The sequence below is a fragment of the Perca fluviatilis genome, chromosome 10 (assembly GCF_010015445.1).
Source record: "Perca fluviatilis chromosome 10, GENO_Pfluv_1.0, whole genome shotgun sequence".
NCBI lineage: Eukaryota > Metazoa > Chordata > Actinopteri > Perciformes > Percidae > Perca > Perca fluviatilis.
In genome coordinates, this window is record NC_053121.1 from 3,994,803 (window position 1) to 4,020,241 (window position 25,439).

The window sequence follows — 25,439 nt, forward strand, 5'->3', positions numbered from 1 at the left end:
TTGTGTTGTTGTCAGTTCATTTTCTGTTCTTTGTGATAGACAGGTTTCTCTTTTGTGCACAATCTTAAACACTTATTCCACACACACACACACACACACACACACACACACACACACACACACACACACACACACACAAAACAACACACACACACACACACACACACACACACACATTACCTTCTTGATAGTAATTTCTTCTAGTGAGTTTTCTTTATAGATCTTCTGTTTCTGTTTGGCCACAGTGATCCAGCTGGGAGAATCCGATCCAGCAGAAAAGCCACGACCTGCAGCTGGGTCTGAATCAAAAACACAGCAGATACACTGTTACACCGTGAGTTATTTACCATTTACTTACTAGTCTGATTTAGCCCATGTCTTGGGCAAATGCACGTACATATGCATAACAAAGCTGTAAGCATTGTGCACTTAGTATATGAAAATTAAAATGGTGTGTGTTTGCGTGTGGACACACACCTGAAATGCGCTTGTTTTTCCCTACACTGTCTCCGTGAACATCCGGTTTCTTAGGGAGGGCAGGCTTGTTGCTGACTGGCTGACTTAAGGAGGGCTTTACACTGATTGGCTGCGGGGAGTCCACTCTACAGCTGGTTGGCTGAGCTGGAGGCTCGAAGGGAGGCTGAATAAAGGAAAATAAGATCATAAATACAAAATTCAATACAAAAACATTATTTACACCTGCATTAATTAATTTTTTTGGCCTCTTGGGGGCAACAGAAACAAGCTACAAACACAGCACTAACACATTATCACCTTATCGTTTATAGTTTATTTAAGGATCCCCATTAGAAGCACATGGGTGTGCCTCTAGTCTTCCTGGGGTCCTGAAAAGTTGACAAGGCGAACATGTTAGCAAACAGTTGCCTTTTCATTTACACATCCAATGGATAGGGAGCAACATTAGTTTTTATTAAGTGTAATATAAGTCTAAAATTCCCTCTTCTTTTAGCTCGGTTTTTGCTCTGTTGAAAAAGAACTGCCTGCTGCTGCTGGCCCTAAAACCATGTAGGACACTAAGAGCACCGCCTTTCTCATCTGATCTATTGTTAAAGGAACAGTTCGTATATTTTGAACTGGGGTTGTAAAAGGTGCTTATCCATAGTCAATTAATAGTCTATATTGACGACGTTTCATTTATGGGATAGTTTTGGTGCCACTGGAGGATCTTCTGGATGTCCCTCACTTTCTGCTTTCTTTGTGTTGGCATTCTAAACAGTCATGAGCAGTCGAACCACGAACGATGTGTTTGTTACTGGTTACTGGTTGCACGGTGTTCGTGGTTCGACTGGTCATCACTGGTTTGCGGTATCTTGTTTCTAGCTAGAGACACATTCTATTAGCATGAAAACATATCCCAGAGAACGTTCATTTTGCGCCGGAATTGTCCTTTAACTCCAGTTTCTGCGCGCGAAAGTCGCCGGGAGACACCAATTTCTAAACACAGCCATACTGAGAAATCCAGAGAGAGTTGTGTGGAGCTGATAGTCTTAATTAGCTTTGTAGAAACTCGTTTGACAATGGCTTGAATGTAACGGACGTTCATTATTATAAAAAAAAGTTATGCACTAAAGCTTTAAGCTAAGTTTCAGTTTTTCTGCGTTGTGTTCCAAAGGTAGAACTTCAGATTCCTGCAGAAACCTTTCAAACTGAACATCTTTAATGCTTTTAAAGAACGACAGCGTGTTGCTTATAGGGAATGTTTCATATTTGAATGGAAGTAAAACTATTAACAGTAACAACAAAGTCTGGGGGGGGGGGAGCACCTCTGTGTTTTCCTCCTCCGAGCTGAAGCGGTGCGGAGCTGACGTCTTCCTCAGCCGAACTCCAAATGGATTGTTGGGGTTTCCCTCCACTACGACAGAGCTCTCTGTAGGCGGAAAGGTGGAAAAGTTGGCCTGTGGTGTAGTTTTTTTTTAATTTAACTCCAACAGCAAGTTCACCTCATGTGACTATATATATATATACATACACTATATATGTGTATATATTCATATGTGTGTTTATATACATACGTTTCTGTCTTAGTGAAGCACTATATGCTATATAAATAAACTAAACTTTAAACTAGTGCAAAGAGAAAACGTAACTGAAAATAATACTTAAAAAGGCCCCAAAAAAGACAAGACCTGAGTACCCAAATAAAGAATCTTCATGGTCTACCTTTGGACTTGTTCATCGCAGGGGCGGAGCGGGGCGGGGGCTTCTGGGGCCCAGAATCTTTTAGGCCAAATTTACTTTCAGTGGCTGTGGCGGGCTCTGTTTTAAAGGTCCCATGGCATGAAAATGTCACTTTATGAGGTTTTTTAACATTAATATGAGTTCCCCCAGCCTGCCTATGGTCCCCCAGTGGGTAGAAATGGTGATGAGCCCTGGGTATCCTGCTCTGCCTTTGAGAAAATGAAAGCTCAGATGGGCCGATCTGGAAACTTGGTTACCGCCCCTTTCTCTGCTTTGCCCGCCCAGAGAATTTGGCCCACCCATGACAGTGGCAGTTGGTCAAGGCCACACCCCCACCATCCACCTTGCCCCCCTCTCTCCTCCTCAATAGCTACAGACACAGAAATGGCACATCCTAAGGAAAGCTCATTGTGGGACTGGCTCTAGTGGCTGTAATTCTGCACCAAGGCTGAATTTCGGGAAAGAGACTTCAGATACCATATTAGGGGACCACTAAGGTCTATATAAAGAGACTTCAGATACAGTATTAGGGGACCACTAAGGTCTATATAAAAGAGACTTCAGATACAGTATTAGGGGACCACTAAGGCCTATATAAAAGAGACTTCAGATACAGTATTAGGGGACCACTAAGGTCTATATAAAAGAGACTTCAGATACAGTATTAGGGGACCACTAAGGTCTATATAAAAGAGACTTCAGATACAGTATTAGGGGACCACTAAGGTCTATATAAAGAGACTTCAGATACAGTATTAGGGGACCACTAAGGTCTATATAAAAGAGACTTCAGATACAGTATTAGGGGACCACTAAGGTCTATATAAAAGAGACTTCAGATACAGTATTAGGGGACCACTAAGGTCTATATAAAAGCATCCAAAAAGCACCATGTCATGGGACCTTTTAAGCTAGATATGGGTATCATATGAAGCTAAATAACCAAAAGGTAGGCCAAGGGAGGTTTTAGCAAGAGAAAAACTGAGACTTAAAAGGTGTCCCTTGACCTATCATCTCCAGATATCCGAATGAAAATGGTTTCTATGGGTACCCATGAGTCTCCCTGTTACAGACATGCCTACTTTATGCTAATCCAATGCGGTTGTTTCCCGGCAACTATGATATTTTTCACAAATCCTTTACAGATTTGTAGGCATTCTATTAACAAATCGCTTGAAAAATGGTGCAAATAGCTGGCATTAACAGAAAAAAATAAATCTTCATGCCCTCGGGACCCTAGGTTTTCGTCAATAACAACATCTGGCCCCGCCCCCTGGTTCACCGTGCTTACTGTCTGTTTTTGCAGCAGCTGAGGTCTGAGGTTGAACGGACGATGGAGACGATGATGCAGTGCCGGTCCCTGCGTTCCTCACTCTGCCAGGGCTCGACACCAGTTCCACCCTAGCTGAACTCGATGGCTCTGCTTCCACGTCAGGGTCCTTCTCAGGCTCCACCTCCGCACCTCCGGGCCCAGTGACGGCGGACGGCGAATGGGAGACGCAGGCTGGCGGGCGGGAGGAGGGTGGAATCAAACTCTCGTCTTCATCCCCGACAGAGAAGGATCTCTGCCAGGCGGGGGCGACGGTGAAGCGGGCTCTGCTCTGATCTGGACCTCTGGACGGCGGTTTAACGTCTTCCTCCACAGAGGCGGGAGGTGTAGCTTCTCCGTCCAGGGCCCACCGTTTTTCCACTTCTACGGTTTCCACGTTGTCAGATGATTCTTCTTCTTCTTCTTCTTCTTCTTCTTCTTCTTCTTCTTCTTCTTCTTCTTCTTCTTCTTCTTCTTCTGTGGCTGCTGTGTTTTGCTGTGTGGCTGCTACAGCATGACAGGGTGTCTTACTTTCGGCAGTTGGGGACTGTGGAAAGAAAGGTGTGGCTTTCTCTGAGCTCGGAGAGAGCAGGTTGATGTGGATGGTGCTGGTCTTACTGGGAGTGCTGGCTCCACTCTCCGGTGACGGAGCCTCGCAATGCGACTCGGGAAGAAACAGCGAAGAAGGTTTAGCCTGTTCTGTGGCTTCACTTTGATCCCCCCCCCCTTGCTTCATGTCTAAACGGGATGTTTCGACACCCTCCCGCTGCCGAACTTGTTCGGTCAGATCTGGGTCAGGTTGGTTTGCTTCGCCCTCTTCCTCTTGCTCTGATTTCTGCTCTGTGCGGTCAATATCTACGCCTTCCTCCCCCTTCTCCTCTCCATCTCCCCTCTCCTCTCCGAAGCTTTCACTGGACGCTGTTTGACTTCCATGCGCTACAGCAAACACCTGATGGCCCCCCAGGTCTGATTCATCATCGTTTGTGCACTCGTTGACGTCTCCGACCGCAACACCCTCCTCTTCCTCCTGCAGCGACACGGCACCTTTCTCTTCAGGAAACGTCTCCGTCACCTCTTTTGCGTCGTCCCTCTCGTCTTCCATCGCTTCCTCCGCCTCCTCGACTCTCTCCTTTGCCTCCTTCGCCTTCACCTCTTCATCGTCCTCTTCCCTCTTCTCCCATCCCTCCTCCTCCTCCTCCACCGCGGGCTGCTTCATTTCCAGCTCTATTGCCTCCTCCTCTCCCTCACTCTCTTCTTCTTCTTCTTCTTCTTTTTCTTCTTCTCTTTCCTCTTCCTCTGCCCGGTCGACAGCGTTTCTTGTAAGCGTGTCATGTTGTTCCTCTGGGCTGACTTCCTCTGCCTCGTCTTTTTCGCCCTCCTCTTCTTGCTGGAAGATGAAGGAGAGAAGAACATAAGACAAGTAGAGATTTGAGTTTTTCAACTGCAAACGGTACAGATAGACGCAAGCTGGTAGTGGCGCATTACTGGTTTTTAACCCTTTGAACTGTGCAGTAGAAATGGTCTGCCAGTGCCTACATTGGTATTTTCGCTTATTGTGATGTCATTTCTTGGAGTTTCTTCAAAAGCTTCATATCCCTAAAATCAGACCAACCTAAGCTATAAGGCAAGGTAAGTCAATAAACCATAATGATTAATAAAAGTATTTAAATTGTGTCATGAAACAAAAAGTTGGGTGGCACCGCTCTCCCAATAAGAAAACAATGGAACGGCCAGCGCAGAGCAGTTTTAGCGTGGATCATGTGTAGGCGGCTAAAGGGTTGAAGTAGTGGGGTTGGCTTGGTGGTGGAGCGGGCGCGCATGTGCGGAGGTTTGTTCCTCGATGCAGAAGGTCCAGGGTTCGAATCCGACCTGTGAAGGTTTTCCTGCATGTCTTCCCCTCCTCTCTCTCCCCTTTCCTATCTCTCTGCTTTTCTGTCCAATAAAGGCAGAAATGCCCTAAAATTAAAAAAATATATATATTTTTTAAAAGTATTGAAAGATCAATGTCAGAGGACAAAAATAAAAATAAACGAGTTGATAGCCAATAGAGCCAAATTTATAATACCCTCTAGAGCAGGGGTCTTCAACGTTTTTTAAGCCAAGGACTCCTTAACTGAAAGAGAGACGGGGCAGGGACCCCCTACTATATATTATGTATAAAATGAAGTTACATATTAAACTCGGCCTACAATAACGTGTGGGTGTTCTATACATATACGCTTTTTTTGCATACTAAGTTTTGAAATTGGCTAATAATTGTTGGCATGGTTTTATAAATCATGTTTTAATGTTAAACATAAGTACATGTGGCCCAGAGAATCCTTAGTATGAACTGTTTCTGTGGATGGCCTTAGTGACTACCGTACCTATAGGCCAGTAAGCAGTAGGGATTTATATTTGCTAATAATATGTTGGATTTGTGTTTACGGATGTAACGGATGAGGACCAGCAATGTGTGGGGTGGGTGGGTAAATGGGGGTGGGAGAGGTGAGCGGATGATAGGGTGGGTTGGTGGAAGCGAGGTGGGTTGGTAGGGGGGAGTCGGTATAATCAATAATAAGTATTGAGGGAAGCATAGTGTGTAAAAGTAGAGAAATTCTGATGAAATTGATTTTGATGAAATTCTGAAATTGTTTTATTTTTTCCATTGTTGTTGTTTCACCCTTATTTGATGTACTTCCTGATACCTAATCATGATGAAAAAGAATTAAAAAATTAAAAATAAAGAAAATGGTTTCCCGAAGCTTCATTAGGCCATCACTAGGTTAAAGCTACTTCAATTACAAAATTCAAAAATAAATCAATGATACATACACCATGTTGACTAACGTGTTCCACCACTAGTTCCTCCTCCTCTGCTGCTTCTTCTTCCTCAGGTCCTTCTTCTTTTTCTTCTTCTTCTTCTTCTTCTTCTTCTTCTTCTTCTTCTTCTTCTTCTTCTTCTTCCTCCTTCTCTTCAACTTTCTCCTCTTCTTCAACATCTTGACAGGAAGGAGCGCTCAAAATGCTAACCACTTCCGGTGTGGTGTGGTCGGAGCCAGCCTGATAACCAACAGGCTCGTCCACCTCTGCCTCTTCATTTACCTCCTCTCCTTCCTCTATCTCCACATCTTCTCTTTCCTGTTCCTTCCCCTCCTCCTCCTCCGTCTCCAGGACAACACCCTCCGTCTCCAGACAGGACGCCAGAGGAGTCTTCAGGGAGCTCAGCACTTCCTGTAAGAAGGAGCTCTCCTCCTCTCTGCTTTCCTGGACTTCGTCATTTTCTCCGCTCAGTGCCGAGTCACTTTCATACCCCTTCTCCTCTGCTTCATCGGCAACGCTGGGCGGGTCCAGCAGATACTCTCTGAGACCAGCAGGGGGCTCCGGTGTGGCTCTAGAAGCAGATATAATAATAATAATTAGACCTTAATTTAAAAAGCGCCTTTTAAGTTACAAAGTGCTTAACATTCATTTAAAAAACAACAATAAACAACAATAAAATCAATAAAAAGCAAGTCTAAAGTAGTGAGTTTTTAAAAAAGACTTAAAAGAAGACAATGTTTTGGCTTCCCCGATCTCCGGCAGGTCATTCTACAACTGGGGGGCTCCGAGCAGAGACGGCCCGATCACCTTTAGTTTTCAGGTTTGACCAGGGAGTGACCTAGGGGTGACCCACGAATAGTCAAATATTCAATGCTTCGATGGAAAGAGCCTGAAGTCTCACAGTCGAAACTTCACAGCACCGTAAAGTCCACTTCAGACCAAAGATTCTGGACCAGACGAGTGTAAACTTGCAGCAACTTGCAGCAACTTGCAGCAACTTGCAGCAACTTGCAACGCGCCAGTCTGCACCGTTCTGAAATCTGCCAGTTTACACAAATGAGACGAGACAAGATGCTGTATCATCTTCAGGGCACAACGACTCTATCCTAACTTCCGACTTTCAGGCTTTATTTGTTGCTGGATATATAATTTGTTGCGTCTAAATATGGATTAGTTATTAGTGATAGTGAGCTTGCCACAGTTACATTTCTAGTGATGAAACGGCGAAAACGTGTTATTTCTCTGATTCACTTCTTTGTTTTAACTATGCTCTCTCTCTTCAGTCACGCTCTGGATCGCTCGAACATTAGTCTATATCCACGGCCTTCCACTTCCGGGATTGCTCCATTGCTGACGGAGATTCCGCCGGTTGTCCCTCTTTTCGGCCGGTTGTCTGTTACCTTCCTCTTTCTTTATGTTGGCATTTTAATCTCTGGTGGATTTCTGAGGATTATTGTTAACTGCTCCTCAGATCTCTGCAGGGTAAATCCAGACAGCTAGCTAGACTATCTGTCCAATCAGAGTTTTCTGTTGCACGACTAAAACTACTTTTGAACGTACACATGTTCCACCAAAACAAGTTCCTTCCCGAGGCTACGTATTTTGTAGTGGCAGCAGGTCTCCGTGCGGAGTTTAGCGTCGCCCATGACGATTGTGATTGGTTTAAAGAATTGTCAATAAACCAGATCACGTTTTTCTCCCATCCCGGAATGCTGTGTGGACTAGCCAGACCCTCCTCCACAGCGCTGTCCTAGCATAGGATCTCAGGTTTCGTTCAAGGGGGTAAGCCAGCCACCACAAAGCGTACCTCCTATTGAGCTATTTTGTTGCTAACAAGCCATCACCTTCTGCTAGCATTCCATTGACTGCCATTCATTTTGATGTCACTTTGACAGCGAATAACTTCACATCTGAAGCATTTAAAGACTTTATTTGTCCGTTGTTTATTTCTAAAGAAACACGACAATGTATAAAAGGCTCCATTACTTTGTACCTCACGTTATGGCTCCGTAGCAGACGTTTTTGTAAAAATAGGCTAACGATTGTGTCATAGCCATAACCAAGCGACTTACTGTCGCATAGTAGAGGGATTACCGTACAGTACAGGACAAGCTTGCAGGCAGTTTCGACTTACATTAGCTGTTTAAGTTAAATTACTAATGTTAACTAGCATTTTAGTTTGCAATAATCAGCCTGTGTTATCTCCTTACATATACCTACGCTCTCCGTCTCTGTAAGATTGGGAATGATTGAGATTTCTTTTGGCACAGCTACCAGAAGACTTCACACTTTCAGACACGTTGCTCACGTCACATCTACGTCGGCAAGCTCAGTTGGAGGCTGCTCAGTAACGCTCAGCCATCAGCAGAAAAGTGCTTCTAATATCCTTCACTGGTCTCCGTGGAAATCTATGGCGTCCCATTGTCCGGTTATTTAACTGTCTATGGTTTTGTTTATGCTCGCATTGGGGAAAGAAGTTCAGCTATGTGTTTTGGAGCTATCCCCCATACAAGCCTTACAAGTGATCATTCTAATATTTAAATCCCCTCTAAAAATGGACTGGGAGCCAATGGGAGTGATTTTAAAATTGGTGTTATGTGTTCTCTCCTGTTGGACCTGGATATGAGTCTGGCTGGGGCATTTTGAATGAGCTGAAGTTTATTGAGGTTTTGTCGTGAGAGATGTGAGAAAAGTGTCCACAGCAATCTAACCGGGATGAAATGAATGCATGTATGACTGCTTCCAAGTTTTTGGCAGATAGAAATGACCTAATATTTGAAATGTTTCTTATCAAGGGTTCAGATCAATAGAAAAAAAGTCAGACTGAGAGGAGGAGAAAACAAGGAGGAAATTATGTCTAATCACCCGGGACTGTCCAGAGAGGAGGCTCTGGAGCTGGGCTTGGAGGAGGCCAGGGGCTGGGCGTCTGGGTGAGACAGCTCCGCAGGAGAGGAAGAGTCCGGCCCGGGAGAAACATCCTGTTCTGCTTCAGACTCGTCCTCTCCCTCCTCCCTCTCCTCCTCATCTCTCACCAGGGAGTGTCTGGAATGCTGTGGCTGCTCCTCCTTCTCCTCGTCTTCTTCTTCTTCTTCTTCTTCTTCCTCCGTATCCACCTTTGGTTTCAGCTCATCAACACTTACAGCTGGACCACAGACAGAAGCAAAGGTCTCAGAGGGCAACCTGATATGGTGCAGTGCCAGCAAAGGGTACGGAAGTCTATGGCTGCCAGATGTTTATCATGAAATCATTTAACCAAATCAAAGATTCACTATCTCATTTGTGTGTGTGCATAATGTATGGCAAAATTTAATTAAATTAATAAGAAAAAAAAGTAACATTTTCATAATCATATTTTAAAAAAAAAGACATAATTTGCTAAGATGGAACAGATTCGTTTTAACAAAAGGAATTCACAAAAAATTTTTTTTTTGATATTGCTTGATGAGACCTAAATGTCTGATTTGTGTGTTTGCTGCTATGCTACATCCTTAATCTGAGCATGCTTTGATCTTGATCTTTGATCAAGCACTCTGATACTCTGGCAGCACTCCACCTATGCGTAGGGCTGTGTACCGAATTCAATACTTTTCAGTCACCGACCGAATCGCCTCCATAGTATTGAGGATCTAAAAATGCCTCGTCATCAATACCCAATTTCAATACCTAAGGAGTAAATCTCATCAGCGTCAGTGAGCCAATCAGCACGCAGCATGCTTCTACAAAGATCTAATAATTTTGGTGATTGGCTGTCTAACGTTACACGTCGTAGAGACACGCAGGAAAAACTCTATGTTACACACAGTAACGTACTAGGAGCTGAAACATAAATAAGATTTGTGTCGTAATGTTGACATTTCTTTTATTATAATGGATTTTATAAAATTGGTATAAAAAAAAGTATAATTTAGGAACCAGTATCCAAGTCACGGTATTGGTATTGGTAGCAGTAGTGGTAGCGATATCGATCGGTTTTGAATGATACCCAGCCCTACCTATGTGTGTGTGTGTGTGTGTGGTTTTTGTTTTTCCTTTATTTATTTATTTTTTGCTTTTTTTGTTGCTGTCTTGTCTAGTTTACTGTGTGACTGTTACGAGAACAATTTCAAGTAAAGTTTTTAATTAAAAAAAAGTTCAAAATAATAATAATTTTGAGTGCACTCACTTAACATTTTACTATCATATTGATAATGAAATTGAATGTGAATTCTTTGTTGGACAAATTGGTGGACAAATTATGATTACATTTGAAAACTAAACGTTTGCAGTTCAATTTTAATCATGTTCTGTTTTGAGCTAATTTCTAATGAAATGGCCGGACTCTCCCAGGCACCTTTTTTTTATCTCTTAAATTTCTCCCAAACCAATATAAAAGTTTTAAAAGCCATTTTATTTTTATTTTTAAATTTCAGTACACTGAAAATCATTTGCCAATGGAGCTTTTATTTTAATTATAAATTTGGGAGTAATTATGCATTTTGCATTTCATTTGCAAACTGAAATGGAATTTGGAATTTCTATTTGACTAAATTATTTCATATTAATATTGGGCAGTGAGAGACTTCCATACAGGCAGAGTCCTTGATTTAAAGGCAAAAAAAAGTTAAGTCAAGCTGAAAAAAAAAGTGAACATACCTTCTGATGTCTTCTGTTGCTCTCGCTCCTCCGAAGCTTCTGTTATGGAGGTGTTCAGCGTCTCCTCCACCACAGAGTCTCCCTCTGCCTTCATCTCCAGCCTCTGCATGGACAGGAGACATTAGCGATTACATCATCATTCTCAATGACCACTGTGACGGTCATGGTGACAGTTAGATAGTCCGGTTAAGTGCCACTGAGCAGAACACCGGTTCTATGGCTGACCCTATCGTCATTTCAATTCCAACCCATGGCACGTTGCTGCATGTCATCTCCCACTTCCCTATCTTAATCTGTCAAAGGCAATAAAAGTACATGTGCTCATGTTAGTGTGTTTGTATGCGTCTGAATGTCTTACACAGACAGGTTTCCTCCTGTTGCAGGCTTTGTGTCTCAGGCCCAGCTTGTGTTTGGCAGCAGAGTTATCCAGACAGCCGAAGGGACTGGCCGGCAGACTGAAGTCCCCTGGGACCACCAGGGGGCTCACCGCTCCAGACAACTGGAAAGACAAGGGGACAGAGTTTCACGAATAACTTATTAACAGGGGGAATTCTCCTGAGGCATTTGAGAACACATGTAAAACAAGTAAAGTTGATCGTGATAAAAGGTGGGTTTTCCCTTAAAAAATGAAGGAAGCAGATAAAAAAACCAACCAAAGTGAATAGAGCAACACCAGCAAAGAGAGAGAGAGAGAGAGAGAGGGAGGGAGTCCAGCTGTATAAATATTAGCTGTCCTTATCTACAGGACCAACACTTTCTCTGTCCTCACTGGAGAAGTATCCCTCTCTGTCCTCTGACAGATTGACATAAAAATCTTAAAGAGGTTTTTGCCTTTTCCCATCCATTACCCTTAAGAAAAAAACCCTAACAGAGTACTAATTATTTACAGTTTGACGTGTCAACACACACTTGGGCTAACTACAGGAGTACAGTGGCAGTTTTCAGGTGACACAATTCACTTCTATTTTCTACTAAACAAGATTCCACGGTGAGGTCTGCGACTGCTTTTTTAAATATCATTTTTGATGCTTTGAGCACCACTCTTGGCTCTGTTGTTTCGGGTTAGTGGCAGCGGTTCAGAGATGAAAATCTCCGAACATCAGCAAACAAAACCAAAACTATTTGCGTGGCTTGATCCCACCAGAGGTCATATGATATGTCATAACTACACTTTAGTTATTGTGTGACAGTTAGAGGCATGTGATCCAATTCTAGATTTCTGTTTATTGAGTTTTCAGGTCTCTGTGTATGTGTTGCGTGTGTGTTTGCGTGAGAGAGAGAGAGAGAGAGAGAGAGAGAGGCGGGTTGAGGCAGAATTTAAATGCTATAACTACAAGCAGACACGCTGACTGCCAGAGAAACCATTGGAATGCACTCTGAACACACACACACACACACCCACACACACACACACACCCTGAGGTCCATCTTTGAGCATCACACACAAAGCACATGACAGCTATTTACTGTGCGACAGATGCATTTGTCTTCCTGCGTTTACTGTCTGAATCAGAGCTGCAGGAGATGGTTAAATCCTCAGGTGGACACACAAAATGTATCTGAACTTTAAATTACACCATTCAAATCATCATCAAATGATCTGGCTCTTTGGCTGCTAAATGTTCCACTTTGTTCACCAGCTATAGATGGCAGACGACAGTGTACAGTGTGTTTATCAGAGCTTCTTCACAGAACACAGCTGCTGGCTGCGGCTGAAAACAACACTGATAAGAGCTGCGTGAGTGAACCAGAACAGCGAAGTTGTGGGCCGGAAATTAAAAAAACAACAACTGAAAGGCACTATAGCAGGACAGAGTCTGATTGTAATTCTCTGAGGGTTCATCGTCATGAGCAACAACTTTCACATTGCAAATAATTCATATAAAAAATATTGATTAGTGCAGCTTTAACACGCAGAGTTAACGGTTAAGCCTGCACTCTTTCTATTTACAGTAAATATGAAGGCAGACTGACCCAGACCCAAGTACCCAGACTGATTTTAGACTGATATGGACATGTTGTCTAGCTCAAAGCGGTTAGCCCTGCAATGAAATCCAAGTTCGTTTTCAGAATTAAAAAAATCTAAACATTCTGTATCTCCATGAAGTCTGTCGGGAGTTCTCAGTGAGTGGTCAAGCTCAAGCTCCACTCTGACTGCAATTCATAAGTCACTGCAGTCCTCCTTGACCACATTCCTGTGTGGAATGCACTTTAAAAAGGGATATTTTCAGTTTTTTTTTGTGTGCATGTCTTTGTAGCGGGCCATTTGCAGGGTTTTTTCAGTAGGAAAATGACTGTCCAAAAACCCCTTCTGAAATTGCTAAAACGGCACTATCATTAAATGCTCATTTGTCAAACTTTGCTGACTGTGCTTTTTGCCCAGCGAGACTAAATGGATAGTTGAGGGTTTTTTAGGACATTTGCCTTATCACAAATTGGCAGTGTCCAGCTGAAAAGAACTAATTGCAGTGAATTGTTTTAACTGACAGTGCCGTCAGAGAGCATTTGGGGCATACCAAGGGGCATTAGTTAAACCACAAACACATACAGTACAGTGTAGCTCAGCAGACAATTAGAGGATAAAGAGGGAGAAAGATATGAATAAGAAAGAATGGGATTTAAGAGACTGAGGGAAGATGTTCAATTTGCAATGTTTTTCAGTGATTAGATTGGACCATGAGATTTTTTTTTTACCATCAGTCACGTGGAGAAATGTCACACTCACACAGCCTGAAGGTTCCTCTATATAAGGTCCTTTTATAACGCACATTATCGTACCATGAGATGACTTGAATGGCTGTTTTGGCTGGTGACAGGGGAAATCCTTCATTAGGTTACGTGGAGGCTATTTGTTTTATAACAGTACCACATATTGGAGTTTAGAAGTGGATTTAGCCTTTTGTGTCTCCAGAGGGAGCTGTACAGAGTCTGATAAATTAGCTCAAGTGATGTCACTTGAGTAAGGGTCGGTCGAGTACGAAGAACACAAGTTTGAAAATGACAATGTCCGACATTTATTGAGTAGGAGTGCTCTTTGAAGTGTTTGTTTAGGGTGGATAAGCGCATGAGAAGCTGGGTCCAGACTAGTCAGGCCGATTATTTTAAGAGGATGGAAGAATGCAAGGAGGGCCATCAATCCAGGAGTGGGCGTGTGAGATGGCTAGGGTGGCGGCGTTTGAAGAAATGTCATATAAACGGTTTGCCAGATTGGATGTCTACACTAGAAAATGGGGAAAGTACCTGAGCTCTCTGGAGGACTCCTAGGAAGCTTTGTGCATTGGTTCATGTTGTGAGTTGTATGTTTTGTATATGGTTAAAAAATCTAATTAAAAATTGTTAATCACAATAATAAAGTGTTTGTTTACCTGGTCGTCATCACTCTCTGTTCCCTCCAGACTGATGGAGCTGTTCCTCTGAGCCTGATTCTGGGATGCAGAGAGAGGAGAGAGAGCGTGTGTTAGCAGTGCTGTCTGCAAATAGCATTCAGGTGGACCACAGAGTGGGACGTTACTCAATAATATGTGTTACCATGGCCGCGTGAAGTGTGGTGTATTCAGGTGGACTACAGGGCAGGCCGTCATCCTCAGACACGGTTCCGGCATCGTCCGTTTTCTTCACACACACGAGGGACGGAGGAGAGCCCAGTCTGATGGCCTGCTTCAGCTGGAGCTGCAGAGGAAAAAATCAGATTTGTGTTTATATGTGTGTGTCATCGATGTCCAAAACCAACCCAATTCTCACTCCGAACTCGTAAAATACGGACGTTTGGGCAATGACTGTCAGAAACGACGCGAAAAGCGCCCCTTCAGCGTGTTTGTGGAACGCACCGGGAGAGCATCAGCTACACGGCGCTTGAAGATGACGTAGTTGCTAGCAAGGAGTATGAAACCCCGAAAATCTGCATAGGGAGGTTGGTTGGGGGGGTGGATAGGTCAAACAACACAGGACTTTCACCCAGGAGGCCGGGGATCGTGTCCCGCATTGTGTCCCACATCGTGTCCCGCGTGTCACGTTTCCTAAACCGAACCGCTCCTTTCTTCTTTACCTAAACCCAACTGTCCCGTTCTTCTTTACCTAAACCCAACTGTCCCGTTCTTCTTTACCTAAACCCAACTGTCCCGTTCTTCTTTACCTAAACCCAACTGTCCCGTTCTTCTTTATCTAAACCCAACTGTCCGTTCTTCTTAATCTAAACCCAACCGTCCGTTCTTCTTTATCTAAACCCAACCGTCCGTTCTTCTTTACCTAAACCCAACTGTCCCGTTCTTCTTTACCTAAACCCAACTGTCCCGTTCTTCTTTACCTAAACCCAACTGTCCCGTTCTTCTTTACCTAAACCCAACTGTCCCGTTCTTCTTTATCTAAACCCAACCGTCCCGTTCTTCTTTATCTAAACCCAACCGTCCCGTTCTTCTTTACCTAAACCCAACTGTCCCGTTCTTCTTTATCTAAACCCAACTGTCCCGTTCTTCTTTATCTAAACCCAACCGTCCCGTTCTTCTTTATCTAAACCCAACTGTCCCGTTCTTCTTTACCTGAACCCAACTGTCCCGTTCTTCTTTATCTAAACCCAACCGTCCTGTTCTTCTTTATCTAAACCCAACTGTCCCGTTCTTCTTTTCCTAAACCCAACTGTCCCGTTCTTCTTTACCTAAACCCAACTGTCCCGTTCTTCTTTATCTAAACCCAACTGTCCGTTCTTCTTTATCTAAACCCAACCGTCCGTTCTTCTTTTCCTGAACCCAACTTCCCGTTCTTCTTTACCTAAACCCAACTGTCCCGTTCTTCTTTTCCTGAACCCAACTGTCCCGTTCTTCTTTTCCTGAACCCAACTGTCCCGTTCTTCTTTATCTAAACCCAACTGTCCCGTTCTTCTTTACCTAAACCCAACTGTCCCGTTCTTCTTTTCCTGAACCCAACTGTCCCGTTCTTCTTTATCTAAACCCAACTGTCCGTTCTTCTTTATCTAAAACCCACCGTCCCGTTCTTCTTTATCTAAAACCCAACTGTCCCGTTCTTCTTTTCCTAAACCCAACTGTCCCGTTCTTCTTTATCTAAACCCAACCGTCCGTTCTTCTTTATCTAAACCCAACTGTCCCGTTCTTCTTTTCCTAAACCCAACCCCGTTCCGTTCTTTATCTAAACCCAACTGTCCCGTTCTTCTTTATCTAAAACCAACTGTCCGTTCTTCTTTACCTAAACCCAACTGTCCCGTTCTTCTTTACCTAAACCCAACTGTCCCGTTCTTCTTTATCCTAAACCCAACTGTCCCGTTCTTCTTTACTCTAAACCCAACTGTCCCGTTCTTCTTTATCTAAACCCATCCACGTTCGTTCTTTTCCTGAACCCACTGTCCCGTTCTTCTTTACCTAAACCCAACTGTCCCGTTCTTCTTTACCTAACCCAACTGTCCCGTTCTTCTTTTCCCTGAACCCAACTGTCCCGTTCTTCTTTACCTAAACCCAACTGTCCCGTTCTTCTTTACCTAAACCCAACTGTCCCGTTCTTCTTTTCCTGAACCCAACTGTCCCGTTCTTCTTTATCTAAACCCAACCGTCCCGTTCTTCTTTATCTAAACCCAACTGTCCCGTTCTTCTTTTCCTAAACCCACTACCGTTCTTCTTTACCTAAACCCACTGTCCCGTTCTTCTTTTATCTAAACCCAACTCTCCACCTTTTCTTCTTTACCTAAACACCCAACTGTCCCGTTCTTCTTTTCTAAAACCAACTGTCCCGTTCTTCTTTACTAAACCCAACTGTCCCGTTCTTCTTTACCTAAACCCAACTGTCCCGGTTCTTCTTTACCTAAACCCAACTGTCCCGTTCTTCTTTACTAAACCCAGCTGTCCGTTACTTCTTCCCCAACTTTGTTTTTTTTTCTAAACCCAACTGTACCGTTTTTTCGTTTCTATTTTTTTTTTTTTTACCATTTTTTCTTTTTTTTTACCCCCCTCTCCCTTATTGTTGCGCGCTACAACACCGCAAACACGCAACCACAACCTTTTCCTTAACCTAACTGCGTCAAAAGTGACGCCAATAGTCCCGACCCAGCGCGTTTAGATAAAGCACGTTTAGATATGAAGCTAAACAAGACTTTTAGCTTCAAGAACAACGCCAAAGGCACCTGACCAAGCATCCATATTTTATGCGATGGGAGTTAGAATGTGTTGCCAAATAGACTGAATAAAGTATGGACGTAGTCTCTGTCACATCCCCTATAGGTTTCTGAAGAGCCAAAATGAAGCTCAAAGTGGACGGCTCCTGGTGGCTCTTGCTGTCGCCATCTTGGCAGTGCCTGGCGTTGGCTAATCCAAAAATGATCATAGAGGTGGAGCGGATGGATGGAGCTGGGGCGAATGAATGAAACCTACAGTCTATACTCACCAGTGGTGGAAGAAGTATTCAGATCCTTTACTTAAGTAAAAGTACTAATACCACACTGAGTAAAACTATGTATCATCAGGAAAATGTACTTAAAGTACTAAAAGTAAAAGTATTCAATGCAGAAAAATCCTCACATTTTAGCAACCGGAAACGAAGTGTTCAATCAGCTAATCATTTCAGCTGGACTTGTAGGCTGTCGTATTGTCAGGTGGTTTAATTTGTAATAAAACATAATTTTTAAACTACGTACTTCATTTGTAAAGTAACTAGTAACTAGTAAGTTGTCAGATGAGTGTAGTGGAGTAAAAAGTACAATATTTCTCTCTGAAATGTAGTAGAAGTAATAATAATAATAATAAATTGAATTTATATGGCGTTTCATGGACTCAAAGTCGCTTTACAGGGCAGGGTAGATTATAAAAACATAACAAAACAAAACGAAACAAAACAAAACAAGTAGAACAAAACAAGATACAGATGAAAAAGGGAGGGGGGGTGTGGACTATGGGTAGGCTGAGGTGAAGAGATGGGTCTTGGCAGGCGGACTGGAAGATGGTGAGGGACTCAGAGGTGGGATCTCTTGGGGGAGGGAGTTCCAGAGCCTGGGAGCTGCTCTGGAGAAGGCTCTGTCCCCAAAACAAGCCGGGTTGGACTTTTGGATGGAGAGGAGACCGGCTGAGGTGGATCTGAGGGACCGTGAGGGTTGGTAAGGGAGAGGAGGGTCAGTGAGGTATGAGGGGGCCAGATGGTGGAGGGGCTTTATAGGTGAGGACCAGGATTTTGTAGGTGATCCGGTGGGGAATGGGAAGCCAGTGGAGTGTTTTTAGGACTGGAGTGATGTGGTGCCAGGATTTGGAGCAGGTAATGAGGCGGGCGGCTGAGTTCTGGACCAGTTGGAGTCGGTTGTGTTGGTAGAGCTGATGCCGGAGGAGAAGTGAGTTGCAGTAGTCCAGTCGGGAGGAGATGAAGGCGTGAATGAGTCTTTCAGCAGCAGGGGGTGTGAGAGAGGGTCTGATTTTGGCAATGTTGCGGAGGTGAAAGAAGGAGGTTTTAATGACTTGACGGATGTGAGGCTCAAGGGAGAGGGTGGAATCAAAGATAACGCCAAGGTTGCGGGCCTGGGGAGATGGGGGAGACAATGGTGCCGTCGATGGTGAGAGTGGGGTTATTGGTTTGGCTGAGTGTGGATTTGGAGCCGATCAGAAGGAATTCTGTTTTGTCGCTGTTGAGTTTGAGGAAGTTGTGTTGCATCCAGGTTTTAATAGCTGACAGACAGGAGTTGATGTGGGAGAGGGGAGGGATTGTGGGGGGATTTGGTGCTGAGGTAGATCTGGGTGTCGTCAGCATAGCAGTGGAAGTCCAGGTTGAAGTGGCGGAGTATCTGACCAAGAGGGAGGATGTAGATGATGATGAGGAGGGGGCAAGTACGGAGCCTTGGGGAACACCTTTAGTGACTGTGGCTGTGGCAGAGGTGTGGTTGTGGGAGAGATGAAATGGGATCTGTTGGAAAGGTAGGAGGTGGAGCCAGCTGAGTGCAGTACCGTCGATACCGGAGGTCTTTGAGTCTGGTGAGCAGGATGTTATGGCTCACAGTATCGAAGGCTGCACTCAGGTGGGAGGAGGAGGATGAGGGATGTTGAGGGAACCGGTGTCAGCAAAGGTGAGGAGGTCGTTGAGGACTTTGAGGAGAGCGGTTTCTGTGCTGTGTAAGGGGCGAAAACCAGATTGGGGAGGTTCGAATAGGTTATTGGCAAGAAGATGGGTTTGTAGTTGTGAGGCGACTATCCGTTCCAGGGTTTTAGACAGAAAGGGGAGGTTGGATATTGGGCGGTAGTTGTTGAGAGAGGAGGGATCCAGACCAGGTTTTTAAGGATTGGGGTGACAGCGGCAGTTTTGAAAGCAGAGGGACAGTTTCAAGGGACAGTGAGGAGTTGAAGAGGTTAGTGAGGGGTAGGGGCATAGGACCGGGAGGCAGGACTTCAGAAGTGGAGTAGGGGAGGGTCAAGGGAGCAGGTAGTGGGTTTGGAAGAGCTGATGAGTTTGGAGATTTCAGGAGGAGTGACTGGGTTAAACTGGGAAGGGAGGAAGTGTGGAGGAGAGGGGTCGGGAGGTCTGGAGGGATGGAGAGAGGAGGGTCCAAGGTAGGTGCTGGAGTAGATCCTGGAAGGTCAGATACAGGGGATAGGGATTTGTAAATGAGATTGATTTTGTCAGTGAAAAAGTGGAGGAATGAGTTGCAGAGATCCGGGAGTAGAGGTAAGGAGGCTGTTGGTCCGAGGCATGAGGGAGGTTGTTCAATTGTGGAGAAGAGGGTTCTGGGGTTTTGGCAGGGGTCGGTGAGGATGGTGGAGAGGTAGGCAGATTTGGCAGCAATGAGGGGCCATCTTTTAGGCCGATGAGATGGGATTTATAGGCTTCATGATGGACTGTGAGGGATGATTTCTTTGTCAGACGTTCAAGTTGGCGGCCAGTTTGTTTCATTTTCCGGAGTGCAGGTGTGTACCAGGGTGAAGAGGTGTTAAAAGTGACGAGTTTTGTTTTGAGGGGGCCAGGGTGTTGAGGGAGGTAGACAAGGTGGAGTTGAGGTGGTCTGTGAGGTCATCGGGTGAGGTGAGGGTTGGAGTCCAGGTGGAGAGTGGTGGAGAGCAGGTCAGAGAGATGGTGGGGATTGATAGATTTGAGGTTGCGGAAGGTGATTTCTCTGAGGAGGCGGGGGCGGGGTTGGAGAAGGGATGGTGAACCGTATCAGTTTGTGATCAGAGAGGGGAAAGAGGCATGGATGGAGGTCGAGCACTGGTTGGTTGGTGGAGCAGACCAGGTCGAGGATGTGACCTTTTCATGGGTGGGGAATGTGACATGTTGGGTGAGAGAGAAGTTATCCAGTAAAATTTTGAATTCTGATGAGAGCTTGCATGTGGGGGAGTCCATGTGGATGTTTAAGTCACCCCGAAGTAGCAGCAGACGTTGAGAGAGAGATGAGGCTAGTGTGAGGAGTTCAGTAAAATATGAGAGGAAGGAGGGATTTGGTTTAGGGTGGCCGGTAAATGAGGATGACTGTCATGGAGGAAAGAGTTTTGAAGGGCGAGATATTCAAACGATGATACTGAAGGGGAGGGTGAGTTCTGTGATCCGGAAGTTCTGATTGAAAATGACGGCGAGGCCACCTCCACGGTGGGAGGGGCGGGTTTGCCAGATGTAGTTGTAGCCAGGGGGATGCTTGGTTGAGGGAGAAGAAGTCGTTGGGTTGTTGCCAGGTTCGGTAAGAAGAGGAAGTCAAGAGTGTTGTCGAGGATTAGTTCATGGAGGGCAGGGGCTTTATTGTTGAGCGATCGGGTGTTGAAGAGGGCAAAGTTGGCATGGTGAGAGGGTGGTGGGATGGGGGCAGGCTGGAGAGATCTGAGGTTGTCCCGGTTAGCAGTGCGTGTGGTCGTTGGGGTGTGTGGGGTATTGCAGTTGAGGGGGACAGTGAGCCGATTAGCAAATGATTGGAGAGTATGATTGAGTGTATGTGAAGTGGGGAAAGCACTGTAGTCCGGTCCGGGGTTTTCTGTGTAGCCTGATGATGCGTTCAGCCCTTTGTGAACCAGTGGGTGAAGCATTCAGATGACGTGGGACAGGTGCAACAGAGCGTGCAGGTGACCAGATGGATGGAATGGATTGTCCGTGGTGGAAGAAAACAAACTTGGCGGCGAGCTTCTGTGGATGTAACGGCGTCGACGTAGAAGTCCGAGCTGTTTGATGACTGGGATGCAGGATGGAATGGAGTAGTTGACGAATTGGACCAGTTGCAGAGTTGAATATTTGATCATGATGCCGAGCGGAGGGACGGAGAGCTCCGTGATAGTGGTTAGCCGTGGGCTAGGAGCACAGAGGTGGAGGTGGAGATGGATGAATGAGGTGATTGCCAAAATGATCCACAGCATGACCGAAGAGAGGAATGTCTAGTCTTGGTCGCGCGCTCGCATCTGGTGGAGGCTGCCTATGAGGAGGAGGTCAGCAACCGGGTTAGCCGGCGAAGCAGCTAGGATTTGCCGCCACGCGTTTGGTGAACGGGGCAGCTAGCTAGCGGCTAACCGACGAAGGCAAGAGTCCGGGCAGGGAGCCCCAGGCGGCTTCGGGAACCAGCAGAGAGACTGTCCAGAGGTACAGAGGCTGTCCAGAGGTAGGGGGTACAGCGAACACAAACACAAGAGAATAGCAGACGAATAGCAGATGAATAGCAGACGGAGAAGCGGCGAATAACCAGCGCCAGCGTCCTCTCACGTCGGTTGGAGATGGAAAAAAAAAAAAAAAAAAAAAAAAAAAAAAAAAGTAGAAAGTGGCATGAAAAGGAAGGACTCAAGTAAAGTACAAGTACCTCAACATTTGTACTTAAGTACAGCACTTGAGTAAATGTACTTAGTTACATTTCACCACTGGTACTCACGTCCTGTGACGGCAGCCCACATGAAACCCGTAAATGAAACGTTGTCAATATAGACTACTTCCGCATTGGCTATATTTGTTTTAGCACCGGAGGTCACTGCTTGTTTAAAACACATGAATCAGAATCAAAAACCTGGAAACAATGCCGCACTTGTAGATATTACAGCAGGAAGTGAAGGTGTTTTCCAGGTCTATGTGTGTTTTCTACTGTAGAGATGGAGAAGAGCCAACTACTAGTGTAGAGTATGATTAACAGAGACTGACTGTGAGTGTGTGTGTGTGTGTGTGTGTGTGTGTGTGTGTGTGTGTGTGTTTGTGTGTGTGGGTGTGTGTGTGTGTGTTGGGCAGGTATCACAGAAACTCAAACTAACAGACTTGTTATCTGCCCGTTACCTGTGTTGCCCTGCAAAAGGCTCTCAAGGACTAAGGTGCAAAACAAACACTGGAAGATACAGCTTTTCTTTAGCCGTGCTGGACACAGGCACACACCAAGACCTTGACATCAAGACACGACCGCTGCAGTTTTCAGTGTTGATATTCAAATATTGTTACAGTAACTCTAACACACTGAGAAACAGAGAGGAGCTCCAACTAAACAAAGGACATAGGAATAGCTTATCTCACCATTAGCACTTGTGTTAGGAAGCTTAACTTGGTAGCACATACATTTCAGTTTATTACTAAATGATTATAAAACAGTACAAAATGTTGTTGTCTAGACATATATTATCTTTGTAATGCTTTTGTGTTATAACTTCACATGAATGAGACTTAATTTGAGATAAAAAAAGCATAGTTGTGACCTCCAAAAACTAGCAAACAACAACGTTAGCATTTTGAAAAAATAGTGAAAAGGTGGCGTTTACTCTTTTCCTTATTTCTCATCTTTCTTTCTTTTTTACTGTGTGCTGTTCAATTTATGTCAAATTATTTTGTTTAGTGAATATTTATATCACAACTGTTACAGGACGGGTCAGCAAAGTCATTAGCATGTCTGATTCTACTACCAGCTACCATTGAGGACACCATAATGTTATTTTTTTTCCATCAGAATGATATCCTGGCACTGTGGACAGGGCTCTGAAATAGCATTTTGCAGGGAGATAAATTACAGACAACAGAATGTAACAGTTGAATAAATATATTGAATGTTATATTTGAATATAATACAGATGTTTGGTAGCATTAGGTAGCATAGATTTGGAATACAGTAATGACCTCCATTGTATGGCCTTGTTTGGGATATCTGCAAACTGACACCAACATAGAGAGCCGAAGTCACGCCCCTTCCAGGGGCCTCATGGGACCTAGCTATGTGTGAACGGTAGTGAACGGGGAGAAGCAAATAATTTTTTGATCCCGTTTGAATTGAGCCATGGATTACAAATATGATGTTCGTCAATTTAAAAGATAATTTTTCAACCGAAGAAAGTCTCAGTTAGCCATAGGTTTGTCGTATGACCACTTAGTTTAGTGTAAGACCGCTCAGTGAACTACATCTCCCGTCTCACACAATCTACCTCACCTAGCTTGATGCTTGGTTTGCTCGCTAGCTAGCTAGCTTAGCTCTGTTCCACAACACATGTAACGTTATCTTAACTGCTGGGTTTTACCCAGTCAAGTGTTTTCAGCAGATACGCAAAAGAACAAGCGAGATCCTCCGCTCATTAGAGTAACGTTACATCCCCGGTACCATACACAGAGACATCGTAGCTTCAGCGAGACGTCATCCATGAAGTGGGTAGTCTTTCTAATTATGTATTTTCACAGTCTTCAATCTTCAACAGTTTAACAATAAACTGAGACTTTCTTCGGTTGAAAAATAATGTTTTAAATTGACGAACATCATATTTGTAATCCATGACTCAATTCAAAAGGGATCAAAAAATAATTGTTATCTCTCCATTGACTCTCGTTCATATTTTTTTCGAATTAAGGTCCCATGGACCCGAAGTAGAAGGGTGTGACTTCGGCTCTCTATTATCTTAACCCTCCTGTTGTCTTCGGGTCAAATTTGACCCATTTTCAAAAAGTTTCTATATTTGTCATCGACAAAAACATCGGAAAAAGTGACAAAAAAACTTGGAAAAAAAGTGACAAAAAAGTGGACAAAACATCAGGAAAAGTGACAAAAAAGTCGGAAAACGAGTGTCGAAAAACGAAAAAAGAAACGTTGAAAAAGTTTTTATTGAAAAATTTTTATTGAAAAGATGGGAAGACAAAACAACGGTTAAGTCAGTGACCACCATGTCATATGCATTTACAGTGTTGCACTGTGCATTATGGTCTAATAACAAAACACCTTGTAAAATATTGATCCCTACATAGTGGGTTTATATTTGGCTCTGGAACTGCCTCATTCTGCTCATCAAACAGGCAGCTCAATGTGAGGATTAAAGCGCTCATATTATGCAAATTTTCAGGTTCATAATTGTATTTAGAGGTTGTACCAGAATAGGTTTATGTTGTTTAATTTTTAGAAAACACCATATTTTTGTTGTACTGCACATTGCTGCAGCTCCTCTTTTCACCCTGTGTGTTGAGCTCTCTGTTTTAGCTACAGAGTGAGACATCTCACTTCTGTTCCATCTTTGTTGGGAGTCGCACATGCTCAGTAAGTACTGCTAGCCAGTCAGTTGCAGAGTATGAGGGCGGGCCACGCTAGCAGCTAGGCGAGCATTATAACGTGTGTTACAAAGTGACCACGTTTGTCTCTGAAGTAAAGGCTGGACTACAATAGAGCTGTTTGGAGCAGTTGGTGAACAGTGTTTTCTCTGGAAGATGGTAAGTCCCTTTGGGGTGGACTTTGGCCTTTTTCACTTTGTAAACCTATAACGTGCACAAAAATATATATAAAACAATAAAGGGGAAAAGCCAAGAAGCTAAGTGGTAGAGAGGTCGCCTGCCAATCTGAAGGTTGGTGGTTCGATCCCTGGCCCTGCAGTTCCATAACGAAGTGTCCTTGGGCAAGACACTGAACCCCAAGTTGCCCCCGATGCTGCGCCATCGGAGTGTAAATGTGTGTGAATGTTTATCTGACGAGCAGGTGGCCCCTTGTACGGCAGCCTCGGCCACAGTGTATAATAATAATAATAATAAAAATTGAATTTATATAGCTGTTTTCATGGACTCAAAGTCGCTTTACAGGGCAGGGTAGATTATAAAAACATAACAAAACAAAACGAGCAAACAAAACAAGTAGAACAAAACAAGATACAGATGAAAAAGGGAGGGGGGCAGGTGGACTATGGGTAGGCTGAGGTGAAGAGATGGGTCTTGAGGCGGGACTGGAAGATGGTGAGGGACTCAGAGGTGCGGATCTCTTGGGGGAGGGAGTTCCAGAGCCTGGGAGCTGCTCTGGAGAAGGCTCTGTCCCCAAAACAGCGCAGGTTGGACTTTTGGATGGAGAGGAGACCGGCTGAGGTGGATCTGAGGGACCGTGAGGGTTGGTAAGGGAAGAGGAGGTCAGTGAGGTATGAGGGGGCCAGATGGTGGAGGGCTTTATAGGTGAGGACCAGGATTTTGTAGGTGATCCGGTGGGAAATGGGAAGCCAGTGGAGTTGTTTTAGGACTGGAGTGATGTGGTGCCAGGATTTGGAGCAGGTAATGAGGCGGGCGGCTGAGTTCTGGACCAGTTGGAGTCGGTTGATGTTGGTAGAGCTGATGCCGAGGAGAAGTGAGTTGCAGT

The 25,439-nt window shown here is 44.4% G+C and overlaps 1 protein-coding gene across 2 annotated transcripts in view; it reads right to left on the minus strand.

Moving 5' to 3' along the window:
• Positions 1-25,439, minus strand: part of zgc:66433 (uncharacterized protein LOC321250 homolog) — a 76,111-nt gene that overhangs the window by 3,610 nt on the left and 47,062 nt on the right. For both annotated transcript variants that reach the window (XM_039813451.1, XM_039813452.1), the window contains exons 5-14: positions 14,471-14,611; positions 14,308-14,367; positions 11,301-11,441; positions 10,943-11,045; positions 9,176-9,452; positions 6,323-6,881; positions 3,491-4,895; positions 1,785-1,888; positions 478-640; positions 181-299 (exon numbers count right to left, since the gene is read on the minus strand). In XM_039813451.1, the coding sequence (XP_039669385.1) occupies positions 181-299; positions 478-640; positions 1,785-1,888; positions 3,491-4,895; positions 6,323-6,881; positions 9,176-9,452; positions 10,943-11,045; positions 11,301-11,441; positions 14,308-14,367; positions 14,471-14,611 (3,072 nt within the window). The remainder of the gene's footprint in view (positions 1-180; positions 300-477; positions 641-1,784; positions 1,889-3,490; positions 4,896-6,322; positions 6,882-9,175; positions 9,453-10,942; positions 11,046-11,300; positions 11,442-14,307; positions 14,368-14,470; positions 14,612-25,439) is intronic.